General features: G+C 41.9%; 1 protein-coding gene across 1 annotated transcript in view; it reads right to left on the minus strand.

The window, feature by feature from the left end:
- Positions 1 to 8,530: 8,530 nt before the first annotated feature.
- Positions 8,531 to 13,171, minus strand: part of LOC127566958 (keratin, type II cytoskeletal 8-like) — a 110,296-nt gene continuing 105,655 nt past the window's right edge. The window contains exons 8-10 of the mRNA XM_052009521.1: positions 11,649 to 11,869; positions 10,189 to 10,244; positions 8,531 to 9,209 (exon numbers count right to left, since the gene is read on the minus strand). Of these exons, the coding sequence (XP_051865481.1) occupies positions 9,043 to 9,209; positions 10,189 to 10,244; positions 11,649 to 11,869 (444 nt within the window). The 3' untranslated portion in view covers positions 8,531 to 9,042. The remainder of the gene's footprint in view (positions 9,210 to 10,188; positions 10,245 to 11,648; positions 11,870 to 13,171) is intronic.

The following is a 13,171-nucleotide window of genomic DNA, read 5'->3' on the forward strand; positions in this document are numbered from 1 at the left end:
TCCCCTTATTGCTCGCATCATATTCTATAAAAACTGAATAACGCCTTTTCTTCAATTGTTGTTTTCTTTATTTTCCACACCTACCTTTTTGTTTCTCCACCAAATTTCTTCTATCATGCTTTGAGCCTCATATTTTACTATTTGGTAATGAATCTGGCTCACCTTTCCCGAATTTTCTATTCATTAAAATTGCAACTGAGTTGCAGGCCACCTCCCTAGCAAAAATATTCATTAAGTTGCTAAATGTACAAAATCAATGAGGAGTTGAAAATCATGCAGAACAAGAAATATTTTTTCTGTATTTTTTCAGCTCCCATTTTAGATTGTCACTCACCTTTGCATGTGCCACAATTTATGATTTCTCATCTAAGAATAAGTATGTACATACATTTCCTTTGTTTCAATGATTGCAGGAATGTTCTTCATGTGCCTGTTGTCATATTAGAAACCGAAGAGTAAAGGGTTTGAGACTTCCTAGTTTACTTGAGGAAACAAGGTTAAAGCTATATTGCAGATACCCACAAACACCAGTATCACTCCCAGATTACAATTCCTGGAAAAAAAACCTACCTGGTTCTCTCTCTTCGAGACAAGTCATGGAACACGGTAGTAAAACAAGAACGGAAAATAGAATTGGTAGTGTGCTACTTGGTCCCTCACACGTGCTCCATCACTCAGTAAGATCATGGCTAATCTCATTCCTCTGTACCAAATTCCCACACCATATCCCTCGATTCCTATAACATCCAAAATTCTATTGACCTTGCTCTTGAATATAATCATCAGGTGAACCTCCATAGGCCTTGTGGGCGCAGTCATGACTTGTCCTGATAGCACTTTCAATAATACTTTAAAGATTTTGGTGTTGAATTATGTTTGAAGAAATCCCACTCAAAGCATCTGTCTCCAACTATTATAAGTTTTCTCCATTCAGATAGGAACAGGTGCAGGTCCTTTGCCATTCAATAAGATCATGACTAATTCATGCCTTTGTTCCATATGCCTATCTTTATCTCATATACCTTAATGCAAATGATTAATAAAAATTCATCAAATTCAGATTCAAAATTAACATTGAATCTGACATTTATTGCAGTTTGCCAAAGGGTACTCCATCCTTTCAGCATGTTTGTGTTTCCCATCTTCTCTCCTGAATCCTGGATGCCGATATGGAAATCTGGCATGAAAAAAAGAACACTAGGAATACTCAGCAGGTAAGGCAACATCTGCAGAGAGAGAAACAGGGTTAATGTTTTAGGAGTATGACCTTTGACATCCAGTTGAAACATTAACTCCATTTCTCCCACCACAGATATTGCATGACCAGCTGTGTTCCCACTGTACTCTGTTCTTAATTCTCACTGGAAAGGCCTGCTCTAAGTTTTAAACTTATGCCCATAGCCCTAGCATCCACAAAAAGCAGAAACAGTCATTGTGCCCTATCTATACTCTTCCATACGTCACACCGAAAGCAAACCAATAGCATATCAGAATTGAACATGTGAGAAAGCTAGAAATAAGTAGGGGAAGAGTGAAAAAAATGGTAGCTGGAGAAAACTATTAATAAACCAAAAAACAGAAGGAAGATCTTTATCAAGTACATAAAAAGGAAGAGAGTAGCTTAAGGAAACATCAGTCTCTTACAGTTTGAGACTGGTGAGTTAATGGTGGTATTTTAGAAATGGCAGAAACTTCAAGCAGATATCTTCTACCTGCCTTCAAAGTAGAACACACTAAAAACATCCCTGTAATAGCAAAAAATCAGAGGGCAAAAGGGAGAAACTTAAAACAATTATTACCGGAGATGAAGTACCAGGTAAAGTATTAGGTCTAAAAGCTGACAAAGTCGCCTGGATACGATCGCTTTCATGTTGGGGTCTTAAAAGAAGTACCTGCAGAGATAGTGGATGTAATGGTTGTGATCTTCCAAAATACCCAAGACTGTGAAAATATGGAGTGGAAAAGAATCATAAATGTAACACCACTATTCAAAAAAAGGAGGGAGACAATTAGCAAAACACCTATGAAAATGTTGCAATCTATTATTAAGGAACTAGTAGAAGGATATATGGAAAAATAGTAGTACAATCAAGCAGAGTCAGAATTAATTTAATGAAATGAAAATTGTGTTATTTATTAGCGTTCTTTGAGGATAAAACAAACTAGGTGGTTAAAGTGAAACCACTACACATATTGTATTTGGATTTCCAAAAGCCATTTGATAAGGTGCCATATAAAATGTAATTGCTCCAGGCAAGGGCTCATCTCATTGGGGGTAATATATTAGCTTGGATAGAGGACTGACTAAATCACAAGGAAAACAGAGAGCAAGGATAATTGGGTCATTTTCAGATAGACAAACGAGTGGCGTGCCATAGAGATCAATGCTGGGAGCTCAACAATTGAAACTTTATGTAAATAACTTAGATGAGAAGACCAAGTGCATGACAGCCAAATTTGCTGATGATACAAGGATGAGTGGGAAAACCAGTTATGAGCAGAGAACAAAGAAGCTAAATGAGTTAGTAAAAACTTGGCTGGTGGAGCATAATGTAGAGAAATCTGAGATTATCCACGTGGGTAGGAAGAATAGAAAATCAGAATATTGTTTAAATGGAGCAAGACTGCAGATTGCTGCTGTATAGTAAAATTTAGGTGTCCTTGGAGATGAATCACAGAAAGTTAACAGGTAGGCAGTAATTAAAAGCAAACTTGGAATTTGATCTGGATTGAAGACATAGAGAAGGATGTACAGAAGCCGGGAAGTCTTGCTACAACTGTAAAGGGCATATATGACATCTCACCTGGAGCTCTTCACACAGTTTTGCTCTCCCTGTCTGAGGGATATACTTACATAGCAGGCAGTTCAGAGAAGGTCAACTCAATTGATTCCTGGGATGAAGGGCCTGTCTTACGCAGAATAATTAAGGGAGTTGGGTCTATACATTGGAGTTCAGAAGAATGAGGTGATTGTATCAAAATACAACATGCTGAAGTGGCTTAATATGGTAGATGCTGTGAAGATGTTTCCTCTTGGTCAGAGTTCAGAACTGAGGGGAAGGGTGGGGGCATAGTCTCAGGATAAAGGGTCATCCATTTAAGAACGAGATGAGGAGCAATTCCTTCTCAGGACTGTGAACCTTTGGGATTCTCTATCTCAGAGAGCTGTGGAGGTGGAGTCATTAAATTCACTCATAAATTCAATAAGGAATTCAAAAGGAACTGCTAGACTTGCTACAATGATGGGAGAAAGGAACTCACTGACATAGAGAGTGATTGAGGTGGATAGTAGATGCATCCATGGGGAAATTGGATGAGGAAGAAAGGGGTAGAAGGGAATGTTGATAGGACAGGGTGAGGAAGCTTGGGAGGAAGTCAGTGGGGAGCATAAAATCTAGCATGGAGGAGCTGGGCGCACTGGCTTGTTTCCATGCTGCAGGTAATGAAAGGGATTTTAATTCCTCAGATTGTCTGGGCTTAGGTTGGTGGAATGTTAAATGTTAAAGCTCTCAAACCCAAACAACTGAATTCTAGTCTTAACAGAAGCAGAACAGAAGAAGGGCAGCCAATCTGCTTTTTGGAGTTGAGGTTCATTTGAATATTGTAATGAGGCTCCCTGCCTCACATTTCTGCTCATTTTTAGGCTTAGCCCTGGATGATTTGGTTTCCTGGAGCAAGGGGGAGCCAGGTCCTTCCAATGCTCTGAGTGCAACATTTCAGTCCCCATGAAAATTGACCTGGGGAAGCACAAGTGCCACATTTATCTGGCTGTTAGAAATATAAAGCGGGCTATATTGATTAAGGTCCATCAGTCGACCGGTAATGGCATTGAGAGCAGGAAAGGAAGATTACCATCCATTTGGACAGGGGTGAAAGCCTTCAATAGGATATCACACACATACATGATGGACGTGCTCTCCAAAATGGGTTTTGGGGAGGAAATCAGAAATTGGATCCAACTGCTCTGCACAAATATCCAGAGTGCAGTTCAAATCAATGGGTGGGAAAGAGACAGCTTCCCCACCAAGTCTGGAGTCAGGCAGGGTTGTCCACTCTCCCCTTTCTTGTTTGTGCGCTGCATAGAACCCTTGGCCGAATCCATCAGGAAGGACAAGAGCACAAGAGGGGTGACGTTGCCAGGCGGTGGAAGCACCCAGGTCAAAACCTCCCTGTACACAGACAACGTCGCTGCCTTCTGCTCAGATCCACGGTCAGTTCACAGATTGATCAGCATCAGCAACCAGTTTGAGTTGGCATCGGGGGACAGAGTCAACCGCTGTAAGAGCAAGGCCATGCTGCTCGGTAACTGGCCCGACCAATCCAACGTCCCCTTCACTGTCAGATCTGACTACCTGAAGATGCTGGGGATCTGGTTCGGAGGGGCCAAAGCCTGTAACAGGAATTGGCTGGAGCTGATATAAAAGGTCAAAGAAAAATTGGGACTGTGGGAATGGTACCCTCTCTCTCAATAACTAGGAAGAACTTAGTTATCAGATGTAATGTGCTCTCAGGGCTGCTGTACTTGGCGCAGGTGTGGCCCATCCCCAGGTCCTCCACCTCAATAATCACCCGGGCCGCCTTCCAGTTCATTTGGGGATCCAAGATGGAACAAGTCCGATGAGTCACAATGTGCAAGTCCCCAGAGAATGGGGGCAAAAGTGTACCCAACATTGCCCTCATCCTGATGATCACCTTCGTGTGTGGCTGTATCAGGCGGTGTGTGGATCCAAAGTTCATGGGCACCAAGTGTCACTATGTGCCAAGGTTCTACCTGTCCCTGATGTGGAAGACGGGTCTGGCCCTGTTGCCGCGCAATGTCCCAGTCAGCTGGACGTTGCCGCACTATCTGTCCTTTGTGGAAGAGTTCTTCCACGCAAATACCTTTGACCACAAGTCCATCAGGCAGTGGTCAGCACGGAACGTCCTGCAGACACTGCGGGACAGGGACACTATGGATACTGTGGGGTGGTTCCCTGAGCAAACTGCCTCATCACCAGAACTCACCAACAAGCACCAAGACCTCGCTTGGCTGGCAGTGAGAGGAGCACTCCCTATCAGATCCTTCTGTACAGATGAAATATCATCCCCAACGCATGCTGCCCTCGAGACGGCTGTGGTGGGGAAGAGATGGTCACCCACCTCCTTGCAGACTGTGGATCTGCTAAGAGACTGTGGAGAACGATGCAAGGGTCCTTATCAACGTTTGTCCCCAGCAGCTGCGTAACTGATCTACGGACTGTTCACAGGGTCACACACTGAGACGAACATCAAGTGCTGCTGGTAGATCATCAATATGGTGAAAGACACTCTTTGATCTGCCTGAAAACATGGAGGTTGGTAGGTTAATTAGCTACTGTAAATTGCCCTAGTGTGTGGGTTAGTGATAGAATCCTGGGGGGGGGGGGGAGTTGTGGGGAGAATAAAACAGATTAGGGCAGGATTATTGTTTGGGATGATTGGCGCGGACTTGGATGGACCGAAGGACCTGTTCCCATGGTGTCTCTCTCTGATTCAACATCCAAGACCAAGATAGATTTTTGGGTTATGGTGGGTGAAGGGTTATGAGGATTAGGCATCAAAGGGGATTTGGGGTGAAGATCACATCAGCCACAATTTTAATGAATGGAAGAGTAGGCTTGACGGGTTGTATGGCAACACTCATGGTCCTATTTCTTACATTCTTGTGTCCTTTTTAATAATATTTATAAAAATCTATTGCTTGTAGCTTCCTTTTTGTCAGTGGAAAAGTTCTATAAGTGAATTTCTATTTGTTTTACTAAATGGCTTCCACCTGGCCATAAGATTTATTTGATTTGAATTTATGGGCTCCTCTCGATTGGTTGCTGCTTACATCAAATCACCCCTAGGTGTAGGTTAATGGCAAAAAGAATCAAAGGGGAATGGATGGACACATCTGAGAGAGAAGGGGTATGGGGAAATAAGGAGAAGGAAAATGAGACTAATAGGATTGTTCCCCTGGGAGCTGTTATGGGCCTGATGGACCAAATGGCTTCATTCTGTGTCATTATAAGTAGATCAATCACATTCATAATCAAGCTTGATTCCAATCATGAGCTACAGCTGCCAGCATGCCATTTACAATCCATACAGTAACATGGCATATTTGAGCCCCATCCTGCTGATTTGAAATTGGTTTTGAATACATTGCATGCATGGCACAAGTCAAGTCGAGATCAAGATGATCCCAGGAGTTAATAACTAGCTGTTGAGCAGAGATTAGGATATGCCCATAAAATGAATTTTTGTAGTTATCCAGTGACCCCATTTAGAAGGTGCCCAACTGCAGCTTATCACCTTCCCCTCAATATATATTCTACTGACCTGACTCAAATGTGTAAACATTCATATAGTCTTAAAATCTTTTTTTCTTTTACCTAATTCTACCTTCCTAGTCTCCATTACTTGCATATCTTTCATTATGTTTGTCCCTCAGCATTGATTTTATCCTTAATTATAAGGGTTACTCCTCCCCATCTACTATTTATAATACAGTCACTCCTGTGATTACAAGAGATGTGCCCTGGAAAAAATCTTTCAATAACCTTTCTAAATCATAAAGGCTGGACATAATGTATTATGGGAGTTTTGGTACAGAGTGGCACGTGATTTTCATTTTGTCAAATTGTCTGCCTGCACTGCACTTTCTCTGTAACTGTAACACTTTATTCTGCATTCTGTTATTGTTTTACCCTTATTCTACTTCGATGTACTGATGTTTAGAATGATCTCTCTGGATGCCATGCAGAATAAAGTTTCTCACTGTACATGTGACAATATTAAGCCAAATTACCAATTAAATCGAAAACATGTACCCTGAAAGAATCAATGGCAAAATTCCAAATCCAACATTTGAAAATTGAGGAATACTTGCATCGTTCCTGTGGATCTTACAAGCCGCTGTCGGTCTTGTCTTGCAGCCCGGGTTGGATGGAATTTCCACCTGGCCTTAAACATGACCCTTAAGGTAACGAACTGCCTTGAGCTACCTGCCACCTCTCTTTTGCCCAGGAGCCTGTGCTGTTTAAGGAGAAACGAGCCCCATTCGTCTCCAAGGCAACGTCCGGCCTAGCAGGGGACGTTGGAAGCGGATGTTTTGTTTCGTTTTGCTTTAAATATTGCTCCTCCCTTCCGGAGGGCAAGTATCAGGAACTTTGATGGCGCGTGTGCAAGTCGGAAGAAACGGTAACCCGACTCATATATTTAAAAAATCCAGCAACTATCCCACACGGCGTCTTCGGCTGCGAGGAAGGGACACCCGCTCTCAGTCACGCGCTTACGCGCGACACGTATATGCGCGCGCTGACCGACCCCTTCACGCGACGCGCGCCCAGGTGAGCGAAGCTTCGTCTTCGGCTGAAGACGACGTCGTTTCATATACCCACAAAATAATTAATGGGCACCGCCGCCCACCCACCTACCCCAACCCCACCAACCAACCACCCCCAAACAACCACCCGCCCCCCAACGCCCCCAACCAACCACCCCCTCAACCAACCAATCAACCACCCCCTCAACCAACCAATCACCCCCTCAACCAACCAATCAACCACCCCTTCAACCAACCAACCATCCCCCCAACCAACTAACCCCCAACCAACCAAACACCCACCCCCCAACCAACCACTCGCCCCCCCCCAACCAACCGCCCCACAACCAACCACCCCCCCCAACCAGCTTTAATCAGAGGTGAGACAAAGTGATCCATTGATGTGGCAGCCACTTTCCTCCTCCTCTGTGTTGCAATTAGTAACCCTGGCTAATAACCCTCGCTTTATTTCTGCTTTATTGTGGTACCAGTGGTTAAATGTGGGAGTTAGGAATAAAAACTCACATCTCATTGTTCTAATTGTTTTTTTTTGTAATTCATGTTCACTAAGGATCCTCAGCACCTGAGACATGCCCTCTTCATGTTACTACCATCGGGGAGGAGGTACAGGCCTGAAGACCCACACTCAATGTTTCAGAAACAGCTTCTTCCCCTCCACCATCAGATTTATGAACAGTCCATGAACCTGTGAACACTACCTCATTATTCCTCTTTTGCACTATTTATTTATTTTTGTAACTTATAGTAATTTTTACGTCTTTATGTCTTGCACTGTACTGCTGCAAAACAACAAATTTCACGACATATGTCAGTGATAATAAATCTGGTTCTGACTTTCTTGTGAATGCTCTCTCTCTAATCCTATGTGCCTGTGATGCTGCTGCAGGTAAGTTTTTCACTGCACCTGTGCATATATGTACTTGTGCATATGACAATAAACTCGACTTTGATGTACCATAGCATTGCATGCTGGTGGTCCAGGGGTGTATGTGTCACACATTTTTCTTGTGTACATTTGTGATCCACTCAATGAACATTTGCCATTGGAGTGAAGTTTATTATATGTAATAGGAAGGCATTACATGAAGTGTGTATCCCGGAGGAGCACAGAACTGAATTGCAGAAGACAGATTTTACCATCTTGCTCTACTATACAACAAAGCTGCAACTTAATACAACATGAACCATCAAGAATTTTCGTTTAATTGGTATTAAGAAGCAATCATGACTGACATAAGAATTTCTATCAAAAAGTAACCCACATCCAGCAGTGAAATCATAAGCACCCTTTTCATTCTTCCCTTCATAGAATTACTGTAAGCTTTTTACATTTTAGTATTCTGTTCAGAGAAACTTGATGGTCAATTATTTTTGAACATTTAAATGTTGGTGCTTCTGACATGATTCTTAACATCCAGTATCGCCATGACGACTTGCATCATGATACAGGGGAAGTATCTTATCCTGGAATTTTGGCAGGAGGAAAATTGGCAATGGAATTGACTTACAAATTTTGGCCCAGGAAGATGCTGAGCACAGGTGTAACTCACACTAACTAAATGGAGAGAAGAATGAATTGCCTTGATTATTATAATTGAAAGGAAGTTACTTTTGATATCACTTCCCATTTGGTATATTTTTTATAAAACTGATGTTATAGGGCACCATCAGTTTTTTCTACCACCTGTTAGCTTTCAGTTTGTTACTCTATTAACTGACTGAACCGTTTTCACCATGACTGCTTTCCTTCCAGTTGAACTACTGGAGAAATTCTGCATACTGGCTCCATTCACAAGGGTTTCCTGTTGTTCACTTGAATAACTTCTGGAATATGAGGAACTGGAACCAGAACCTCCAAACTCTAAAGGAAATGAAGTAGAAAAGATATATTCATGCATGTTCAAAGAGAAATCCAAAGCTATTACAGCTTCAGTTTTATGGTGCAGTTTCTGTTCTGCCTTGTGTAACTATATCCCCTTTTTCCTTTCTTGGCCTAGTCTGACACTTAAAACTGAAAAGATAGCCTCCCAGACTCTTAATCATGTCCCCGGCAGTTAGACACCAGGGACCACCTAAGGTTTAGAGTCATACAGCATGGAAACAGGCCCTTTGGCCCAACTTGTCCATGCCAACAAAGTTGTATACTTGAGCTAGTTCCATTTCCCAGCATTTGGCCCATATCCCTCTGAACCTTTCCTATTCATGTACCTGTCCAAATGTCTTTTAAATGTTATAATTGTCTCCACCTCTACCACCACCTCTGGCAGCTCGTTCCACACACCCACCACCCTCTGTGTGAAAAGGTTGATCCTCGGATCCCTTTGAAATCATTCCCCTGTCACCTTAAACCTATGTCCTCAAGTTTTAGTCTCCCCTACCCTGGGAAAAAGACTGTGATCATTCACCTCATCTACGCCCCCTAATGATTTCATAAACCTCTATAAGGTCACCCCTCAGCCTTCTATGCTCCAGGGTAAAAAGTCTCAGCCTATCCAGTCCCTCCTTATAAATCAAGCCCTCCAGTCCTGGTAACATCCCCGTGAATCTTTTCTGCACCCTTTCCAACTTAGTGACATTCTTTTACCTAGGCAACCATTAGGCATGACAGAAAAGAGCTCAGGAGGGGGAAATGTGGGTGATTTCTTCCCCTCGCCACCCCCCCCCCCCCCCCCCGCCATGCCTTGGGGACAATGAGTTCACAACACTAGTCTGAAACTCTATAACCTGAGAACCAAGTAGGGCTATCCTTCCTTCCTTATGACTCAATCCTATACTGGGTTGGGCTTGACTTAAGGAGGTGCTGAGTGAGCTGAATTCCACCACAAAACAGAACAACTTACCAGACACCATTGGTGTGGTGTTAAGATGAAGAATTGCCTTCTGTTGCTGACCAATCCTGCAAACCAAAGTTTATGATGTAAATAGAGCTTGAAAAATGTAGTACTTAACCATGTTTTAAGGAGCAATGTAGTCTCAATGTTGACCCACCACCAAATTGAATTTTCTGAACTTCAGCTCAATAAATGTCTGCTTTGCAAACTACTTTTACATTTCTACTGTCATTCTCAATGTATCCTATTTGTCGAAGTGCATTAACTCATCAGGTTTAAATAACATGCTTGAAGTTTGTTTGACAAGAAGAATCTGTGAATTTAATAATTTCTCTGACCTCCATTCTACTGGTTCGGAAGAGTAGAATACAAAATCATAAGGAATTATGAACAAGAGTGGGCAACACAGTTCCTCTTGCCTGCTCTGCCATTCAGGAAAATCATCCTCTACTCAACTTGCCTCCCCACACAATCCCCCTATCCCTCAATTCCCTTAAGAATCCAAAAATCTATTGATCTCAGCAACTGGACAAGCACAGTTTTCTGAAGTAGAGATTTACAAAACAGCTCCATAAAGTGTTAGAATGTACTTTATTAAAAGGCCTTGATTTTGCTGTTTTAATGATGATGAAACTATCAGCATTCACTGTGTTACACAAGGAAAATGACTACAACCTCTGGAGTACACATGCACATTAAAATGTGGAAATTTAGAAGTTGCTGCCAGTGATCCCCTGTTTTTTTCACAGGGCACACTGTTTTCCAAATGTAATCTTCAGAAGTTAGTCAAATGATAAAACACTTAAGATTAAAATGATTTAAATAGTTGTGACAAAAACATGAAAATCTTATGCCTTCTTGCATGAGATATAAATGAATTTTTAATCGCCCAGAAGGGCATAATTACTGTTTAACAACCTCTCTGGAATTTAAATAAAAAACTTTATAGTCATTCCCTCAGTTATTTCAAAATTTTACCCTTTTAAAATAATTAAGCATGATTTTTATTAAAGTTTATAATAGTTCATCTTTTACTTTAATCTCATGTATCTATTCCAACCTTTGTTTTATGCTCTGTAAAACATTTACAATGCAAGTTTAAAAATTGTGTTGTGTTATTTTTATTTCCTGACTTGTTACCCACAAGAATTCTTCAATGTTATCAGCTGTTCTCCAACTTAACATCATCACTGCATCCCAGGCATCTCACTATACTGATGCTTGTCCGCAATTGACATTAGGGAAGAGGAAATTCCTCACTGTAGAGATCGCTGGGCAGCTTCCTTGATGAGTCAATGTTCTATGTATAAAGGCAGGGCATTCTGTCTGTGTACTGCATTCAACTAAATCATAAATATATTTATACATAGTCGGTTATATAGTTTCCTAACAGGGAAGCAATTTCAACAAGCTTCACTATAATCTTTGGCACAACCACACTCCTCCCACTGAACCCAAGTGACTTGTACCTGATCTCCTCTCCCTCCAGCAATTTCCTGTAGGTCGCAATTTCAAAATCCAGAGCAATTTTGACATTCATTAATTCCTGGTATTCACGCATTTTCTTGGCTGCTTCCTGCTTTGCCTTGTATATTTCATTCTCCTTTTCAGTAATCTTAGCCCTGGTGCTTCTCAAATTTAGCTCTCCTCGTTCTTCAACTTCAGTGATTGCTGCTTCTAACGCAGTGCGCTAAATAAATTTTTGTTTTAAAATGCAAAAATGTTAGCAAAACTGCTTAGCTTGTTGGCAAAAAAGGTAAAAGTGAATCTAATTTTAATAAACTTTTTTGACTTAAAGTAAATCCCCACACTTCCCCACTAGCTCAAAGGGTCAGTGGACCAAATAGGATATTACTGTTCCAAGCAAAATGCAAAGGTTCAACGTCTGATCCCTCATCGTTGTTGAATTACTTCATCTAAACTAGGTCAGTGGTGGAAATAGTGGAGTTGCCCTCAAGTTTCTTCACCAAGGAATGAAAAACGAACAAAGCTTTCTTGATGTCCACTTACTCTATGGTAAACCAGATGCTAAATATCATTTTGAGTGAAGGCTTTCAGAAGATTTCTTTTATTGGGTATTTCTTTTGAACTCAAGGATGAACTGAGAAACATTCACAAACGTGACACATCCTTACAATGCCACTGCACCCAGCAGCCAAGAACATTTCTTGACCACTGGTGGGGGTAGATTGAGGCAGATCTCACCTGGGGTCCATGATTAGGGCCCTTCAGTATATATGACATATGATCTTTTCTTTGTGCACAAAAGGCTACAGTTAGCTGGGGATTGGAGTTGCCATGAAAGCTTTTGGGCTGCCAGTCATTATCTTCGTTTGGTACTGAATTTGTCAGCTTCCATACTCTAATCCAGTAGGGTAGCTATGATTGCCTCCCAACAGATAACAACCAGGGTAGGGACAGAACATGGGATTGTATATGGGCATGCTCACAAATAGTCCAGGTAACGGCAAGGGTATACAACAATGGCTTAAAAAAATGCACACCTGAAAAATTTTCCAGTGAGTTAACCCTGAAATACATCTCATCCCATCCAGAGTGGAATATATTCCCATCCAGAGTGGAAAGGATTGGATAATTCCCTGTCAATCAACAATCAATCAGCTGGAGGAACTCAGTGGGTAAAGTAGCATCTGTGGGGGAAGGAACTGTGGATGCTTCGGGTTGAAACCCTGCATCAGGACTGATGTCTGATGTCAGAAACGTCGACAGTTCCTTTCTCCCCACGGATGCTGCTCGACCTGCTGAGTTCCTCCAGCAGATTGTTTGTTGTCTCCTGTGTCTCTCTATCAATCAAACCTGCTGACTGCACAGCCATAAGTGATTTGAGATCGATTTTAGGCACATCCAGCACTGTTGGCAAACAAGAAGAATGACAGCTTGGTGGCAATGCCATAGGGTGCTTGCTCTCTGTGGCACTAAGAGGGAGGACATGTCTTCTGGAATGGAAGAAAAACAATTGGAAAAGGAGCAG

This window comes from Pristis pectinata, chromosome X (genome assembly GCF_009764475.1).
Source record: "Pristis pectinata isolate sPriPec2 chromosome X, sPriPec2.1.pri, whole genome shotgun sequence".
Lineage (NCBI taxonomy): Eukaryota > Metazoa > Chordata > Chondrichthyes > Rhinopristiformes > Pristidae > Pristis > Pristis pectinata.